General features: G+C 44.0%; 2 protein-coding genes across 2 annotated transcripts; one reads left to right on the top strand and one right to left on the bottom strand.

Annotated features, from left to right (window-relative positions):
* Positions 1–1,900: 1,900 nt before the first annotated feature.
* LOC123107589 (uncharacterized) lies at positions 1,901–6,270 on the top strand. Its single transcript, XM_044529562.1, has 5 exons — positions 1,901–2,224; positions 2,310–2,520; positions 3,160–3,418; positions 3,521–5,129; positions 5,204–6,270. Exons 1-4 carry the CDS (start codon positions 2,206–2,208, stop codon positions 3,545–3,547), a joined length of 516 nt encoding a protein of 171 aa, XP_044385497.1. The 5' UTR covers positions 1,901–2,205; the 3' UTR covers positions 3,548–5,129; positions 5,204–6,270.
* A 4,486-nt stretch (positions 6,271–10,756) lies between these two features.
* LOC123107588 (putrescine hydroxycinnamoyltransferase 3-like) lies at positions 10,757–12,432 on the bottom strand. Its single transcript, XM_044529561.1, has one exon. The coding sequence runs from the start codon at positions 12,251–12,253 to the stop codon at positions 10,949–10,951; it is 1,305 nt and encodes a 434-aa protein (XP_044385496.1). The 5' UTR covers positions 12,254–12,432; the 3' UTR covers positions 10,757–10,948.
* Positions 12,433–12,698: the final 266 nt, after the last annotated feature.

Genomic DNA, 12,698 nt, shown 5'->3' with positions numbered 1-12,698 from the left:
TTGGACAATTGATAGAATTTCAAATAATCATGACAATATCCAGGCAATGATCTTTATATAGGCATCACATCCAAGATTAGTAGACCGACTCCTGCCTGCATCTACTACTATTATTCCACACATCGACCGCTATCCAGCATGCATCTAGTGTATTAAGTTTATGAAGAAACGAAATAATGCAATAAGAACGATGACATGATGTAGACAAGATCTATCTATGTATAGATAGACCCCATCGTTTTATCCTTAGTAGCAATGATACATACGTGTCGGTTCCCCTTCTGTCACTGGGATCAAGCACCGTAAGATCGAACCCACTACAAAGCACATCTTCCCATTGCAAGATAAATAGATCAAGTTGACCAAACAGAACCTAAATATCGGAGAAGAAATACGAGACTATAAGCAATCATGCATAAAAGAAATCAAAGAAACTCAAATACTTTCATGGATATAAAAAGAGATAGATCTGATCATAAACTCAAAGTTCATCGGATCCCAACAAACACACCGCAAAAGAGTTACATCATATGGATCTCCAAGAGACCATTCTATTGAGAATTCAGCGAGAGAGAGAGGAAGCCATCTAGCTACTAACTACGGACCCGAAGGTCTACAAAGAACTACTCACGCATTATCGGAGAGGCACCAACGGAGGTGGTGAACCCCATCCGAGATGGTGTCTAGATTGGATCTGGTGGTTTTGGACTCTGCGGCGGCTGGATCAATATTTCATCGACTCCCTAGGGTTTTGGGAATATTGGGGTATTTATATAGCAAAGAGGCGGTCCGGGGGGCACCCAGGTAAGCACAATCCACCAGGGCGCGCCCTGGTGGGTTGTGCTCTCCTCGGAGCACCCTCCAAGCGCAGCCAGGGCCCATTAGGTGTCTTCTGGTCTATAAAAAATCTCCGTAAAGTTTTGTGGCATTTGGACTTCGTTTGGTATTGATTTTCTGCGATGTAAAAACATGCAAAAAAAACTAGCAACTGAAACTTGACACTATGTCAATAGGTTATTACCAAAAATGATATAAAATGACTATACAATGATTATAAAACATCCAAGATTGTTAATATAACAGCATGGAACAATCAAAAATGATAGATACGTTGGAGACGTATCAGACGTATGTAGACAAACAAAGACTGGATCCACCGAAGACAGACGCCAAACGGATCCCACGAGATCCGCCGGAGACACAACTCCACATGCCCTCCGACGATGCTAGAAGCTCCGCCGGGACAAGGGCTACATGGGGAGGGCCTTATTCCATATTCAGGAAGCCGCCACCGCACCGTCTTCTTGAGCATGGCACAAACCTAACAAAACTTAAAAAACACCTACAAACTGAGCCCTCCCGCCTATAAGGGTCGGGATCCACCATGCCTCCATGGTCCAAGAACCATAGGAGGTGAGGCGGACTGGCAGCGAAGCCAGCAAGAGGCAAGGAAACCCGAGCGCCTTGGCCACATGAGGCTAGGGCGAAGGGGTACGTGGGTATATTCACAGTGTACTTTTAGGTTCTTATTAGCACGGTTTTTTAAATCCCGTCACAGGTCTACAATGAACTATGATGTCAAATTTCGACCTCAACTACATAATTATTCATATTAAATCTTGAACAAATAATTAACATTAACCATGTACATATTATAGGTAGAGGTTAAGCAATTATGTTACAAAAAAACATAAAAAGAAGTGTAGATGTAGGAAAATATGTAAATGATAAGAGATAAATAGATTCAGGTAGCGGCAAGTCATGGGGAAAGGCGGGAAGGGGTTGTTCTGCTCGCGAGCACACGTGAGCATGGTATCCTGGCGGCTCGTTACTTCATCGGGATGGGACGCGTTACTTTACTGAGCCAGGCAGTCGACCATTTTTAAATCATGTGAAAAGGAAATACGGTCGATAGGCGACGACAGCTCCGGAGCGCGTGGATGCCGCCGTGACGGGAGAATGCCCGAGCCGTGGCTCGGGACCGTGATCTTCTCCTGATCCGTGGCTCAGGAATTCAGGTTTCCGGTAGGCGGCGGTAGGCCGAAGAGTAAATGACGGATGAGGACAAGTGCCGGGCTGTCTCCTACCTCTGGCTACGATTTGCTGGATCTCCATCGACGGTTATGGCTCTCTGAGCAGCGGATATTGGCGGCGGGGCGGGCGCGGAGATTGCAGAGCAGCGGTTTGTTGGAATAATGGAGTTCCATGTACAGCCTATTAGGAGGTAATCCCCTCCCCCCACGCATCCTTACTGCCTGCTATTCCTTCATGCCAGATTTGAAAAAAAAGGATATGTATGATGGTCCTAGATTTGGCCGATGCAAGCGACAACGAGTTTCCGATGGAGCCGCTCTGCTTCCCCGCGGTGGTGATAGGTGCGGATGAGCTGCCCCCCATGGCAGGGGGTAGCACGGACGGCCAGATCTGTGCAGCGGAGGGGGGAGTTGCGGGCGAAAGGGATGTTGAACCACATGCATCCGACCAATCGATTCATCCAAAGGCTCCAGGCTGGACTAGAAGGTAATCTCTTGGATTAGGGTGATTGGATTTGGGGACTATTTGTTCTATCAAGTTGTAGTTAGAAAATGCATGAATTGACCTGCAGAATTGTTGAATATTTTTTGCAAACAGAGATTTTAGGTGCATATTTTTGGGATAGAAACAATATTAAGAGTTTAATATATTGTTTGGACCTTGTTGCTTTCACTCTAGCCAGTAGTGAACATACTAGCACCGAACAGACGACTAAACAAGGAAAATCATGGCATTTGGTTTTGCCGGGTGATCTCGAAAATTGCATAAACTGACTTGCTCACATGATTATTCTGTCTTCCAGGCAGCAGATTTCATTCATGGCTTCTTGTAGTGCAAACAAATTCCGTGGAACCTAAAATTGGTACATAGATTAGCATGCACCTGATGATTAAAAGAAGTCTGAGCAATATTGATTAGCTGCATATTGGATCCTGACATGAGCAAGCATATAGCGCACCTGAGTTGATAAACTGTAATATCGGACTTTGAGTTGGACACAAACATAAAGGATCATCCCTCATAAATGGAAAATGATTTGAGAAGTGTGGAGACCAATTGATGAATATAGTTGTATTTAGCATAAACACATGTTGGGAAAAGTGATTTTTTTTATTTAAGAAACAGGGTGAGAATTGGAGCAGCTGCTCCAGGAAGGACGCCTAACCCTGGACGTTCCAGCGCCCTGTGGAAGGCTAATCGTGGATTCGCTGAGAAACCAGGGGAGATTGTGATCGTGCCTGCAATTGGCACAAGCTTTGATACGCTCGGCGAGGCCTATGACTTTCACAATATCCACTCCTGGGAGAAGGCGTTCGGGATAAGGCACGGGAAGAGCAGACTGAATGTGGAGAGGACAAAATGCATGGAAGTTTGTGTTTGTGCGGTATTCCACCATAACCATAGTTGCGTAAAATTGTATTAATCTGATTGCTCTTGCAGTTCATCAAACATGACCCATGGTATTTTCTTGGAAATGGTTTTGCAGGGAAAACCCGGGGTGGAGGACACTTGATCGTGCCGATGCGAATGCCCTACACTGATAAGATTGCTCCGTTCAAAGGCCAATGGTTGGTACATAGCTGAGCATCGTGAGCAGCACAACCACTCGTTGTGTCCAACATATGGGCAGACAATACACTGGCATTTGCACAAGCACATTGATGTCTACAGCAGAGATCTGGTTGAGCAGTTGCGCCAGAACAATGTGAACCTAGCAAAAGTACACAGCATTATTGGAAGTTTTTTTTTGGCTCAATGGAGAAGCCCCCCCCCTTTACAAAAAGAGCTCTGAAAAATTTGTGTGGCAAAATCACCAGGGTGTGGGCTGAAGATGATGTGAGGAAACTATGGAGGTTTTCGCAGAACTCAGTTCAAGAGATCGCCACTTCACTTATCGTGTGCAAGCAGACAACGATGGTCCGATAACAAATTTGATGTGGGCGAATGTGAGCAGCAGGTTGCAGCACACATTCTTTGGAGACATCGTTACTTTCGATACGACTTACAGAACAAACATGTACAACATGCCATTTGGTCTATTCGTCAGTGTGAACAATCATTTTCAGAGTATCATCCTAGCTGGGGTTTTGGTTCGTCATGAATAAGAGAAAACATTTGAGTAGGTTTTCACGGAGTTTGTTAGGATGATGGGAGTGAGTGCGCCCAAAACAATTCTGACATGTTTGAACCTTTATAATACAAAAAATGTGTGGTTCATCCATTTCAGGATTGATGTTTTTGAAACATGGATTGTAATATGATTTAACTTGTTGTGCAGATCAATGCTGCGCAATGGAGTTTGCCATAAAAATGGAATGCCTCAGACTGGTGCATCGATGGTTCAAGTGGCACGTGTTAAAAAAAGGCAAAAGAATCACTCAATTCATTGTACACCAAGAAGAGTGAGTTCAGGGCAGAGTTCCACAAGGTAGTGAATCACATGCTTACAATCGACAAATTCGAGGAAGCTTGGAAGATCTTGGTGGAGAAATACAATCTAAAGACTCACTCATACATGACGCAACTGTATGAAATACGGCATAAGTGGGAGAAGCCATATTTCAAAGGTGTTTTCTGTGCAAAGATGACCAGCACACAGCGCAGTGAACGTACAAACAACATGCTGAAGAATAATGTTCCACCGGGTTGTCCAGTGAATATGTTTATCAAGAAGTACATGAGACTTCAGTTTGACAGGGAAGCAGAGGAGAACTACGAGGAGAAACAGACACAAATAGTAAGATTTATTTGATGATTGACAGTATATATGAACTGCTAGCCCAGTAACTAATTTGGTTTATCTGTGTTTCAGAGTAGGCCTCTACAATGCAAACTTAGCTATCGATCGTCATCCTGGTAAGATATACACATGAGCTATGTTCGAGCAGTTTGGGCATATACTCTATGAGTGTGGGGCATACCAAGTTGAAGAGCTTGAGAAGGGGAAACTTTATCGTGCGATTCACATGGAGGCTACAAGGAGAGAAAAGTCCTGCAGTGTCGTACGAGGTAAATGTACTGGAAGGGGGTGATGAACTTGAATGTGAGTGTGAGCCATTTGCACACATGGGTCTGCTATGCAGCTATGTTTTAAGGTATGGTCACTTTGCGGTTGGACACATTTGTGCACAGCCTATGGTGAACTAACGGAGAAAGTTAAAATGTGCAGGTGCTGGATTTCATTCATATAATAGAGATACCACAGAAACACATCGTCAAGCGGTGGACCAGAGATGCACGCGACATACTACCGCCTCACCTTACTTAATATCTGAGAGATAATGCCCACAATAACCCATTCAGCTTCAGGCATTTCAACATGTACATGCATGCCATGGAGCTGGCGCGGATGGGTGACACAAGTGTTGAGGCCTGTGAGAAATTCATGTCTCTCAGTAAGAGTTGCTTGATATAGATATGCAACACTTTGCAGAGGTGAAGGATGGGCTAGGAGGATAGCTTAAAATGGAGATGTCGTTAATCAGGCACTAGTGCAGGCGACAATTCTTGATGGAAGTGGAGGTGCATCTATCGAAGCTTTGAATGCTGAAGCTACTTCAGTGAACAAGTGGGAACATGCTGGCTGGATTGTTGGCTCCAAAGAAGCGAAAAGAGATGGGTCGCCCAACAACTGCCCAGGAGAAGGCGCCATACGAGGGTCTAAGCAAATGGACGAGGTTCTGCACGATATGTCGTCAGCAGGGGCATAAGAGGACAACCTGCCCAGACCTGGCGATATCCTGAAGCCTGTTCGCAAACCGGCAAGGTGCAAAAATTGTGGCGTTGAAGGTCACAGGCGAAACAACTACAAAAGAGTAGGTGATCTATGGATGAGCGCCATCTTTTTTTTAGAAAAGGAGGATGACCCCCGGCCTCTGCATCTGGATGATGCATACGGCCACTTTATTAATTATTCTCACAAGACCTTACAAAGTCATACAACAGTAAGACTAAAGCCGTCGTCGGATGAGCGCCATCTGATCAGTCGCTTCAAGTTTTTCTATGTGCTGTTTTCGTGAAGAGTGTAATTCTGTAGAACAAAATGTATCCGGTGGTTACTCCCTTTGTAGCACTCCTAAATGGTTGCTGAGTGTGCTGGTCTGCTGTTAGTCATAACAATGCCTTGATGGCTTGTTTTACAATAAACACGAAACTCTGTCACACGATGCTGTGTTATTTTATTTGAATTTGTTGGCTATATGGTCATGCTTTCTGAAATTTTCGAACAGTGGTGCTGACAAGTCTGAAATTTGCAGGGTCGTGGAAGCACATTCTGAATTTACGAACTGATTTTGAAGATAGTATGCGTGCTGCTGGTGTATTGTTTTGTGAAATGTTTGGCATTATGGTCATGCATTCTGAATGTTTCGGCAGTATGATCACCAGGTACTAGTATATGGTATATGGTAGTTCATCCTTATTTGTTGACAGACTGAACATGCGTGTGCATTGGTTTGCTAACCTGGCTCATATAGTCTGACGACTGCGCTTACCTTTGCAACAAACATGATTCTTGTTCACCGAACTTTAAAAATAGAGGTTGGCTATGTTTGCCTAATGAGATGGGACATGCAAATTAAACAGTGGACAGGTAGCAATGTGCCTTGTTGACAAGTGCATGCGACTGCGAGGCTCCGCGCCCTGTGCTATGCCGATCCCATTCGAAGGTCAAAATGCAAGAGCGGGAAAAAAGGGCAGGAAAAATACATAAGCAGCGGGGTAGCTACTCCTCTGCGTATGCCTGCACCAGTTGAGCCATTCCATCATTCTTCTGAAGAGGGGTCTGAACGCTACAGGGGAGTTCTTGCCATGGCTCCTACCCTGCTATCTCTCTCAGTGTCAGGCATTACAAAATTGGATCTAATGCAGAATCTGGATGCAGTTTCGGCAAAGAAAATACTCAACGAGAAGAAAAGTGGAGGAACGAATCGTGGGGAGGAAGATTGGTCTGCGGGTGCGGTGGTGCGGAAGAATAAATGAGACAACGGTCGGCATGGGCTCAGAATCCGCATCGTAACGGCCCACCACGTTGCGCCCACGTCTGAGCCGGAGCCTAGGTGATAAACGGCGTACCAAGCCCGTTATGCCAGACATGGGCCCGTGCGACTGTTCATACACGCATATACGAGAATAATACCTGTGCCTATACACGTGGGATTATAGATCACGAGAATGACGTGCAGGAAGGATACCGAGCGCACCTGTGCGCGAGCTCAGAATAGCACTTCCGGGAAAGGCGTTGCTACATTGACATGGTGGTTACCTCTTGCCGTGGTTCCTTGAAACTATGTTGTTAAGCGTAAAGTCTGAGAAATATTTAAAGTTGAGGTCTGATTCTTGTGAAGGATTGCCGTGGAATTTCTCGAGTCTCAAATCTTCCGTACAACAGAGAGCGCCACCAAAGACCAGGTGTTGTTGTGGAGGCTCGAGGAAGCACTGACATCCCAGATTAGCAGTACCGATGGGGGCACCGGGAGTCCAAGGTGAGTCCAAGGCATTTCTTTTTTAAAGGTCAGGCGGGGGGCAAAGCCCGAACTGAATCATTTTCGTTTTTTAGAGTCACTATTTAATAAAATCAACGACTCAATCTATTATATATTATTATCTCACATTTTCAAAGAGGAGGTAAGAGCAACCATGTTAAAATTTGCCTTCAGTGGCCAATTAATTGCATGTTCACAATCCGTAATACCATATGTTCACGATTTTTCCATTGTTTGACAAAATAACCGAGTTCAGGATTGATGGGTGATTTCATATTCGGATGTACTCCAGAATGTGAAACAGCTTTCGTGCGGAGAGATTCCTACAAAGTAATAGGCTGAAATAAGCCATGATCAATACTTCTGTAAGGCACATAATACAATTCCATTTTTAAAAGCCAATTATTTTAAATGGTTTTAGAATATTGCGCAATTAACTCGGCGGTTTTATAGTTTAATGCTCAGGTCTGATAAACACAGTAGCTAGGATAAAGTATATCGGTGTATAATCTATATCTACTAATAAAGTGATTAGTGCTTCTCCCTGTACGTCACGGAAATTGCCTCCAAAATTGTAAAATATTACCCACCAATGCCATTTATAAGCGACAAAAAAATCACACAGGAGAATCCCCAGCATGGGCGGGCCCACACTAGGGACCTCCTATACTGTGCTCCCGTTTGGGCCGGCCCATGTCCGGGTGGCCTGGATTTTTAATTTTGTTTTTTACTTTTATTTTTTCTTTTTCGTTTTTCTTTTTTCTACTTCAAATAATTTGTGACCAAAAAAGTTCAAAAAATCTAATAACGAGAATTTTCAAATAAAGTATTCTATAAATCATAAAAATTTTGTGGATTATTTTTTTTGCAGTTTCTTATTTTTCACACATTCAAAAAATATTCACAATTTTAAAAGCATATATTCAGGAAATAAAAAATGTTTATGATTTTGTAAAAGTTTGTGAATTAAAATATGCTAATGAAAGTGAACAAAACGTTCATGAAATTCAAAAGATGTTCATGAATTGGAAAATATGCTAAAAATTCAGAAACTGTTTGGGAATGACAAAATAATTTATTAATTCATAACAAGACTGTTGATTCAATAAATGGTCATGCATTTCAAAAAATTTGTATTAAATAAAAAAATGTTTGAGAATTTAAAATTTTGTTCCAGAAACTTCTAAAAAAATGTTCATCTATTCTATTTTTTTTCATTTAATAAATATGATATTTTTGTGACATTGTTATAAAAGTGTTTACAAATCGTATAAATTGTTCATAAATTCAGTAAATGGTCATGATTTTAGAAAATGTCTGAATTGTTTTAAAATTGTTTACGAAATTGAAAAATTATCACGATTTCAAATACGTTCACGAGTTAAAAAAATGTTCATGATTTTGAAAACTTGTTCACAATTTCACGATATTGTTCACCTGGGCCGGCCCAGATAATAACGGCTGGCAAAATACATTTGAGAATTGCCCCTCCTGGGCTGGCACATGGAGTAGCAGCCATGCACGGCCGTGAAAAAAAATCCTATAATATTTGTGAGCTACAAAGGAATAGAACTAGAGACAAATTTCTCATGGAGGCATATAGTTAAATAGTAGAGCTTGTGAGTCTTTCTGACTATATAGCCGCGCAAATTTTCAAGAAATAACTGTCGGGGTATATCGGAATATTATTTATTTTTTTTAAACATGTCTTAAAATTCAGAATAATTCTGTTAGTTATCATTTTTTACACACATTAATTTTTTTTCAAAAATGCGAACAATGCTTCGATTTGTGAGTAATTTAAAAGAGGGAATATTTTCTTGTATTTGTGAACAATTTTTGAAAAATAGGAACATATTATTATTTCCTGAAGTTTTTTTTGTAAATGAGGACATTTTTTGAATTTGTGTACACAATTTGAAAGAGGATACATTCTTTGAAATTGTAAACAATTTTTGAAACATCCATATCTTTTTTTACACTCTCGAAAAAATTGATTTTTGTGAATTTTTTTAAAAGAATGTTTTTTTTTTAAATTCTTATTAAAAAAGAATTTTATTGAAAATTCCAAACACTTTTATAAACAAGAATATTTTTGAAATTTTGAACAAAACTTGAAATTTCTAAAAAAAATTGAAAACATGAACTTTTTAGAATTTCTGAACATTTGGTAATATTTAAGCTTTATAGGGCTTGATGTGAAAACAAGGCCAGATGAAATTTTGTAATCACGAATGGGCATTTGGTAACTTATACGAATTAAACATCAATTTCTTATTCAACTATTTTCTTAGTTTCTATGCATAAATGAACGATCCTCAAGATTTTAGGCACTCAATAATATATACTGTAACTAATGAAGGTATTGCCTCTTTACATGTGGTTAATTAACTCAAAAGGTCATTTAGATATTTAAATTAGTCAACTATTTATGATGGGAATGAATATGTCACCTTTTCTTTTGTTAGTCTATGTCTAACACCAACACAAATCCAATGCATGGAGAAGCCGTTCCATGCTTTTATGTTTGAAGTGTAACACTTCGGACATGCACATTGTCCGTAAATACATTACATGTATCTCTTATGAGGCCGCGACGGCCGGTGGGAGATTTGGTGGCCCGGTATTTGGTTGGTGGCTTGTGGCCGCAGATATGATGATTTTTCTTCGATTTCATCAGACCGAGGGGTGTTGGAGCTGGAGCCAAGGAGATGCACGGTGTTGATCCCCTGTCAACATGCCAGAACACCTATTCATTTGCTACGGGCTTCATATTCGACTCAGAAAACTGATTCGGACGATGGTGTGCTCTCGGTTCAAGATTTGGTGGCTTTCAACATTTTGGTTGTTGTTAGTCTCAACCGCGGTGATGGTTAGCAAGTGGTATTGGCTTGGTTTGCGTTAAGCCTTTCGGAACCAGATTGTATCTTCTTTTTCTTTGGGGGTATTTTTGCATTTTTGTTGGGACACCTGTAGGCTCTCGCGGTTTCTCGATGATGATACGTCCAGGCTATGTTTGTAACCGACTCTGGCCAAGGTATATACAATTATCTTCTTCTTCTTCTTCTTCTTCTTCTTCTTCTTCTTTCTTCTTTGTGAAATGTATGTAGTTATTTTAAAAAAAATGAATGTCTCAATCAATAAGAAAAAGAATGATAGTATATCTCGGTGATGCAGCAAAACGTGGTCATAGCTATTGCAGATTATTTTTATTTTCTTATATTACAAGGCACGGACCCTTTTGCTAGTGAAAAAAATTATCTGAAAACTCGTGTTACGTACTTGTACAAGATAACATCTGTGTACACACAGTAGCACTATTCAATTCTCAAAGAGAAAAAAGAAAAGACATTATTTTTTCCTGCCACCCTCTCAATGAATGAACTAATGTATGCCTCACTGTCTCTTCGGCAAATAAACAGTTAGGCCACCTACTCCATGGAATAGCAGCATTCTTTGAACGCCTGGAGGTTCTCTTGGAATAGGGGTACGAAGGCATCGACGCTGCCGTCGCCGAAGTTTGACGGCACGAGGAAAAGCATTCCCTCCGTGGGGAAGTAGGCCGGCATGAAGTAGCTCGGGCTCCCCGTGCCGAAGTCCAGCTCGTAGAACGGGAACGTCAGCCAGCTATCCACCTCCACGTCCGGGCACTGCGCGTCCTTGCACACGGCGCTCCGAGCCAGCCCCTCCTTCTCGGCGGCGCCGGAGCTTGCGAAGTCTACGAACGACTGGAAGTATGCGCCGTCCACCTTCGCCACCTCGTCATGGATCACCTGAGCCGCGTGCTTCAGCGGCCGGTTGAGGAGGTCACCCACCGTGGAGCGCGGGAACGCCCAAAGCACCATGTTGCCGAAGTACTCCGCCGGCTGGCCGAGCCGGTGTCGCCCGTCCACGGACAGCCGGATCTTGGTGGTCTCCTCGGGGCTCAGGTCGCGCGCGCGTGTCATGGTGCGCCAGAGGTGGGCGAGGATGGTCTCAAACCGGCTGAACGGCCGGCCGCGCCCTTCTGACGCCTTGGCTCGGAGACCGGCGATGAAGTCCTTGGAGAAGTGCGCCTTATGGATGACGATGTTGTCGGCGGCATTGCCGTGGTGACCGACGACGTCGGTGGGCGACGGCAGGTAGTACTCCCTGTTGCGGTGGTCGTGCTCCACGCGAGGCGACGACCGTGGCTTGAAGAGGTCCTTGTGGTGGTGCACGGGAGGGAGGCCGATGGGGAGGCCTCTCGTGGCGCGCCCCCAGGCGATGAGGAAGTTGCTGGTGGCGTGGCCGTCGGCGACGACGTGGTTGGACGTGAACCCCACGGCGAGGGAGCCGCACCGGAACCGCGTGAGCTGCAGCAGCACAACCTCCTCGTGCTCCGCCTCCAGGTCAGGATGCAGCTTGAGCAGCTCCGGCGTGGGTTTCGCTGGCGCCATGTCGATGAGGTCGGCGTCCACGGTCGCCTCAACCAGGCGCGCGCCACGGTCGTTGAGGATGAAGGACGGCGTGCCGTCGGGCGCCTCGCCGAGCTGGCCGGCGAAGGCGCGGTACTGGGCAAGGACCGTGGCGAGGCCGTTCTCGATGGCGGCCGTGGAGGGCGCGGGCGCGGCGAAGGCGTAGATGATGGCCATCTGCATGTTGAACGTCACCTTGTCGAAGATGGACAGAGGGATGTACTCGGTGGAAGGTGCCGGCGCCGCGCCGGCATTGTAGGCGGGCTTGACGAGCTTGGAGCCCAACACCGTAACCTCCATTGCTAACTGTCGAGCTAGCTAGCTGGCTTGCACCTTGCAGCTGGGTGTAGTTGCTCGGTCGACGTTGATCACGTTTGATCACCGACAGAGAGAGAAAGAGAGAGATTGTAGCACGTTGCCAAGGTTAGCTCGAGCTTCGATGTCGAACGAGTCCTTGTTGCGTGCGTTGCTTGCGGTTTTTGTGCTGTACGATTTGTTCGGACAGTGGCGGCAACTATTTATAGGCAGCATGCAGGGCCGTTGGAACTTGGAAAGAGCGGGGGAAAGGGTTGGTGAGACTAGAAATCATGGAACTGCTTTTGTTAGTATGGTCAAATAATCTAACTTTGGTAATTACGAGCACATATTGGCGAGTTGTGAGACTTTGACACGGTCGGCCTCTCAGCCCATGCGTTAATTTGACTGCTGAACGGCTGCTACCTACAGGAATTTAATTCCCGGTGTA

This window comes from Triticum aestivum, chromosome 5A (assembly GCF_018294505.1).
Source record: "Triticum aestivum cultivar Chinese Spring chromosome 5A, IWGSC CS RefSeq v2.1, whole genome shotgun sequence".
Classification (NCBI taxonomy): Eukaryota; Viridiplantae; Streptophyta; class Magnoliopsida; order Poales; family Poaceae; genus Triticum; species Triticum aestivum.
The sequence above is the reverse complement of the archived record's forward strand: the minus strand, read 5'-3'. Positions and strand labels throughout refer to the sequence as shown.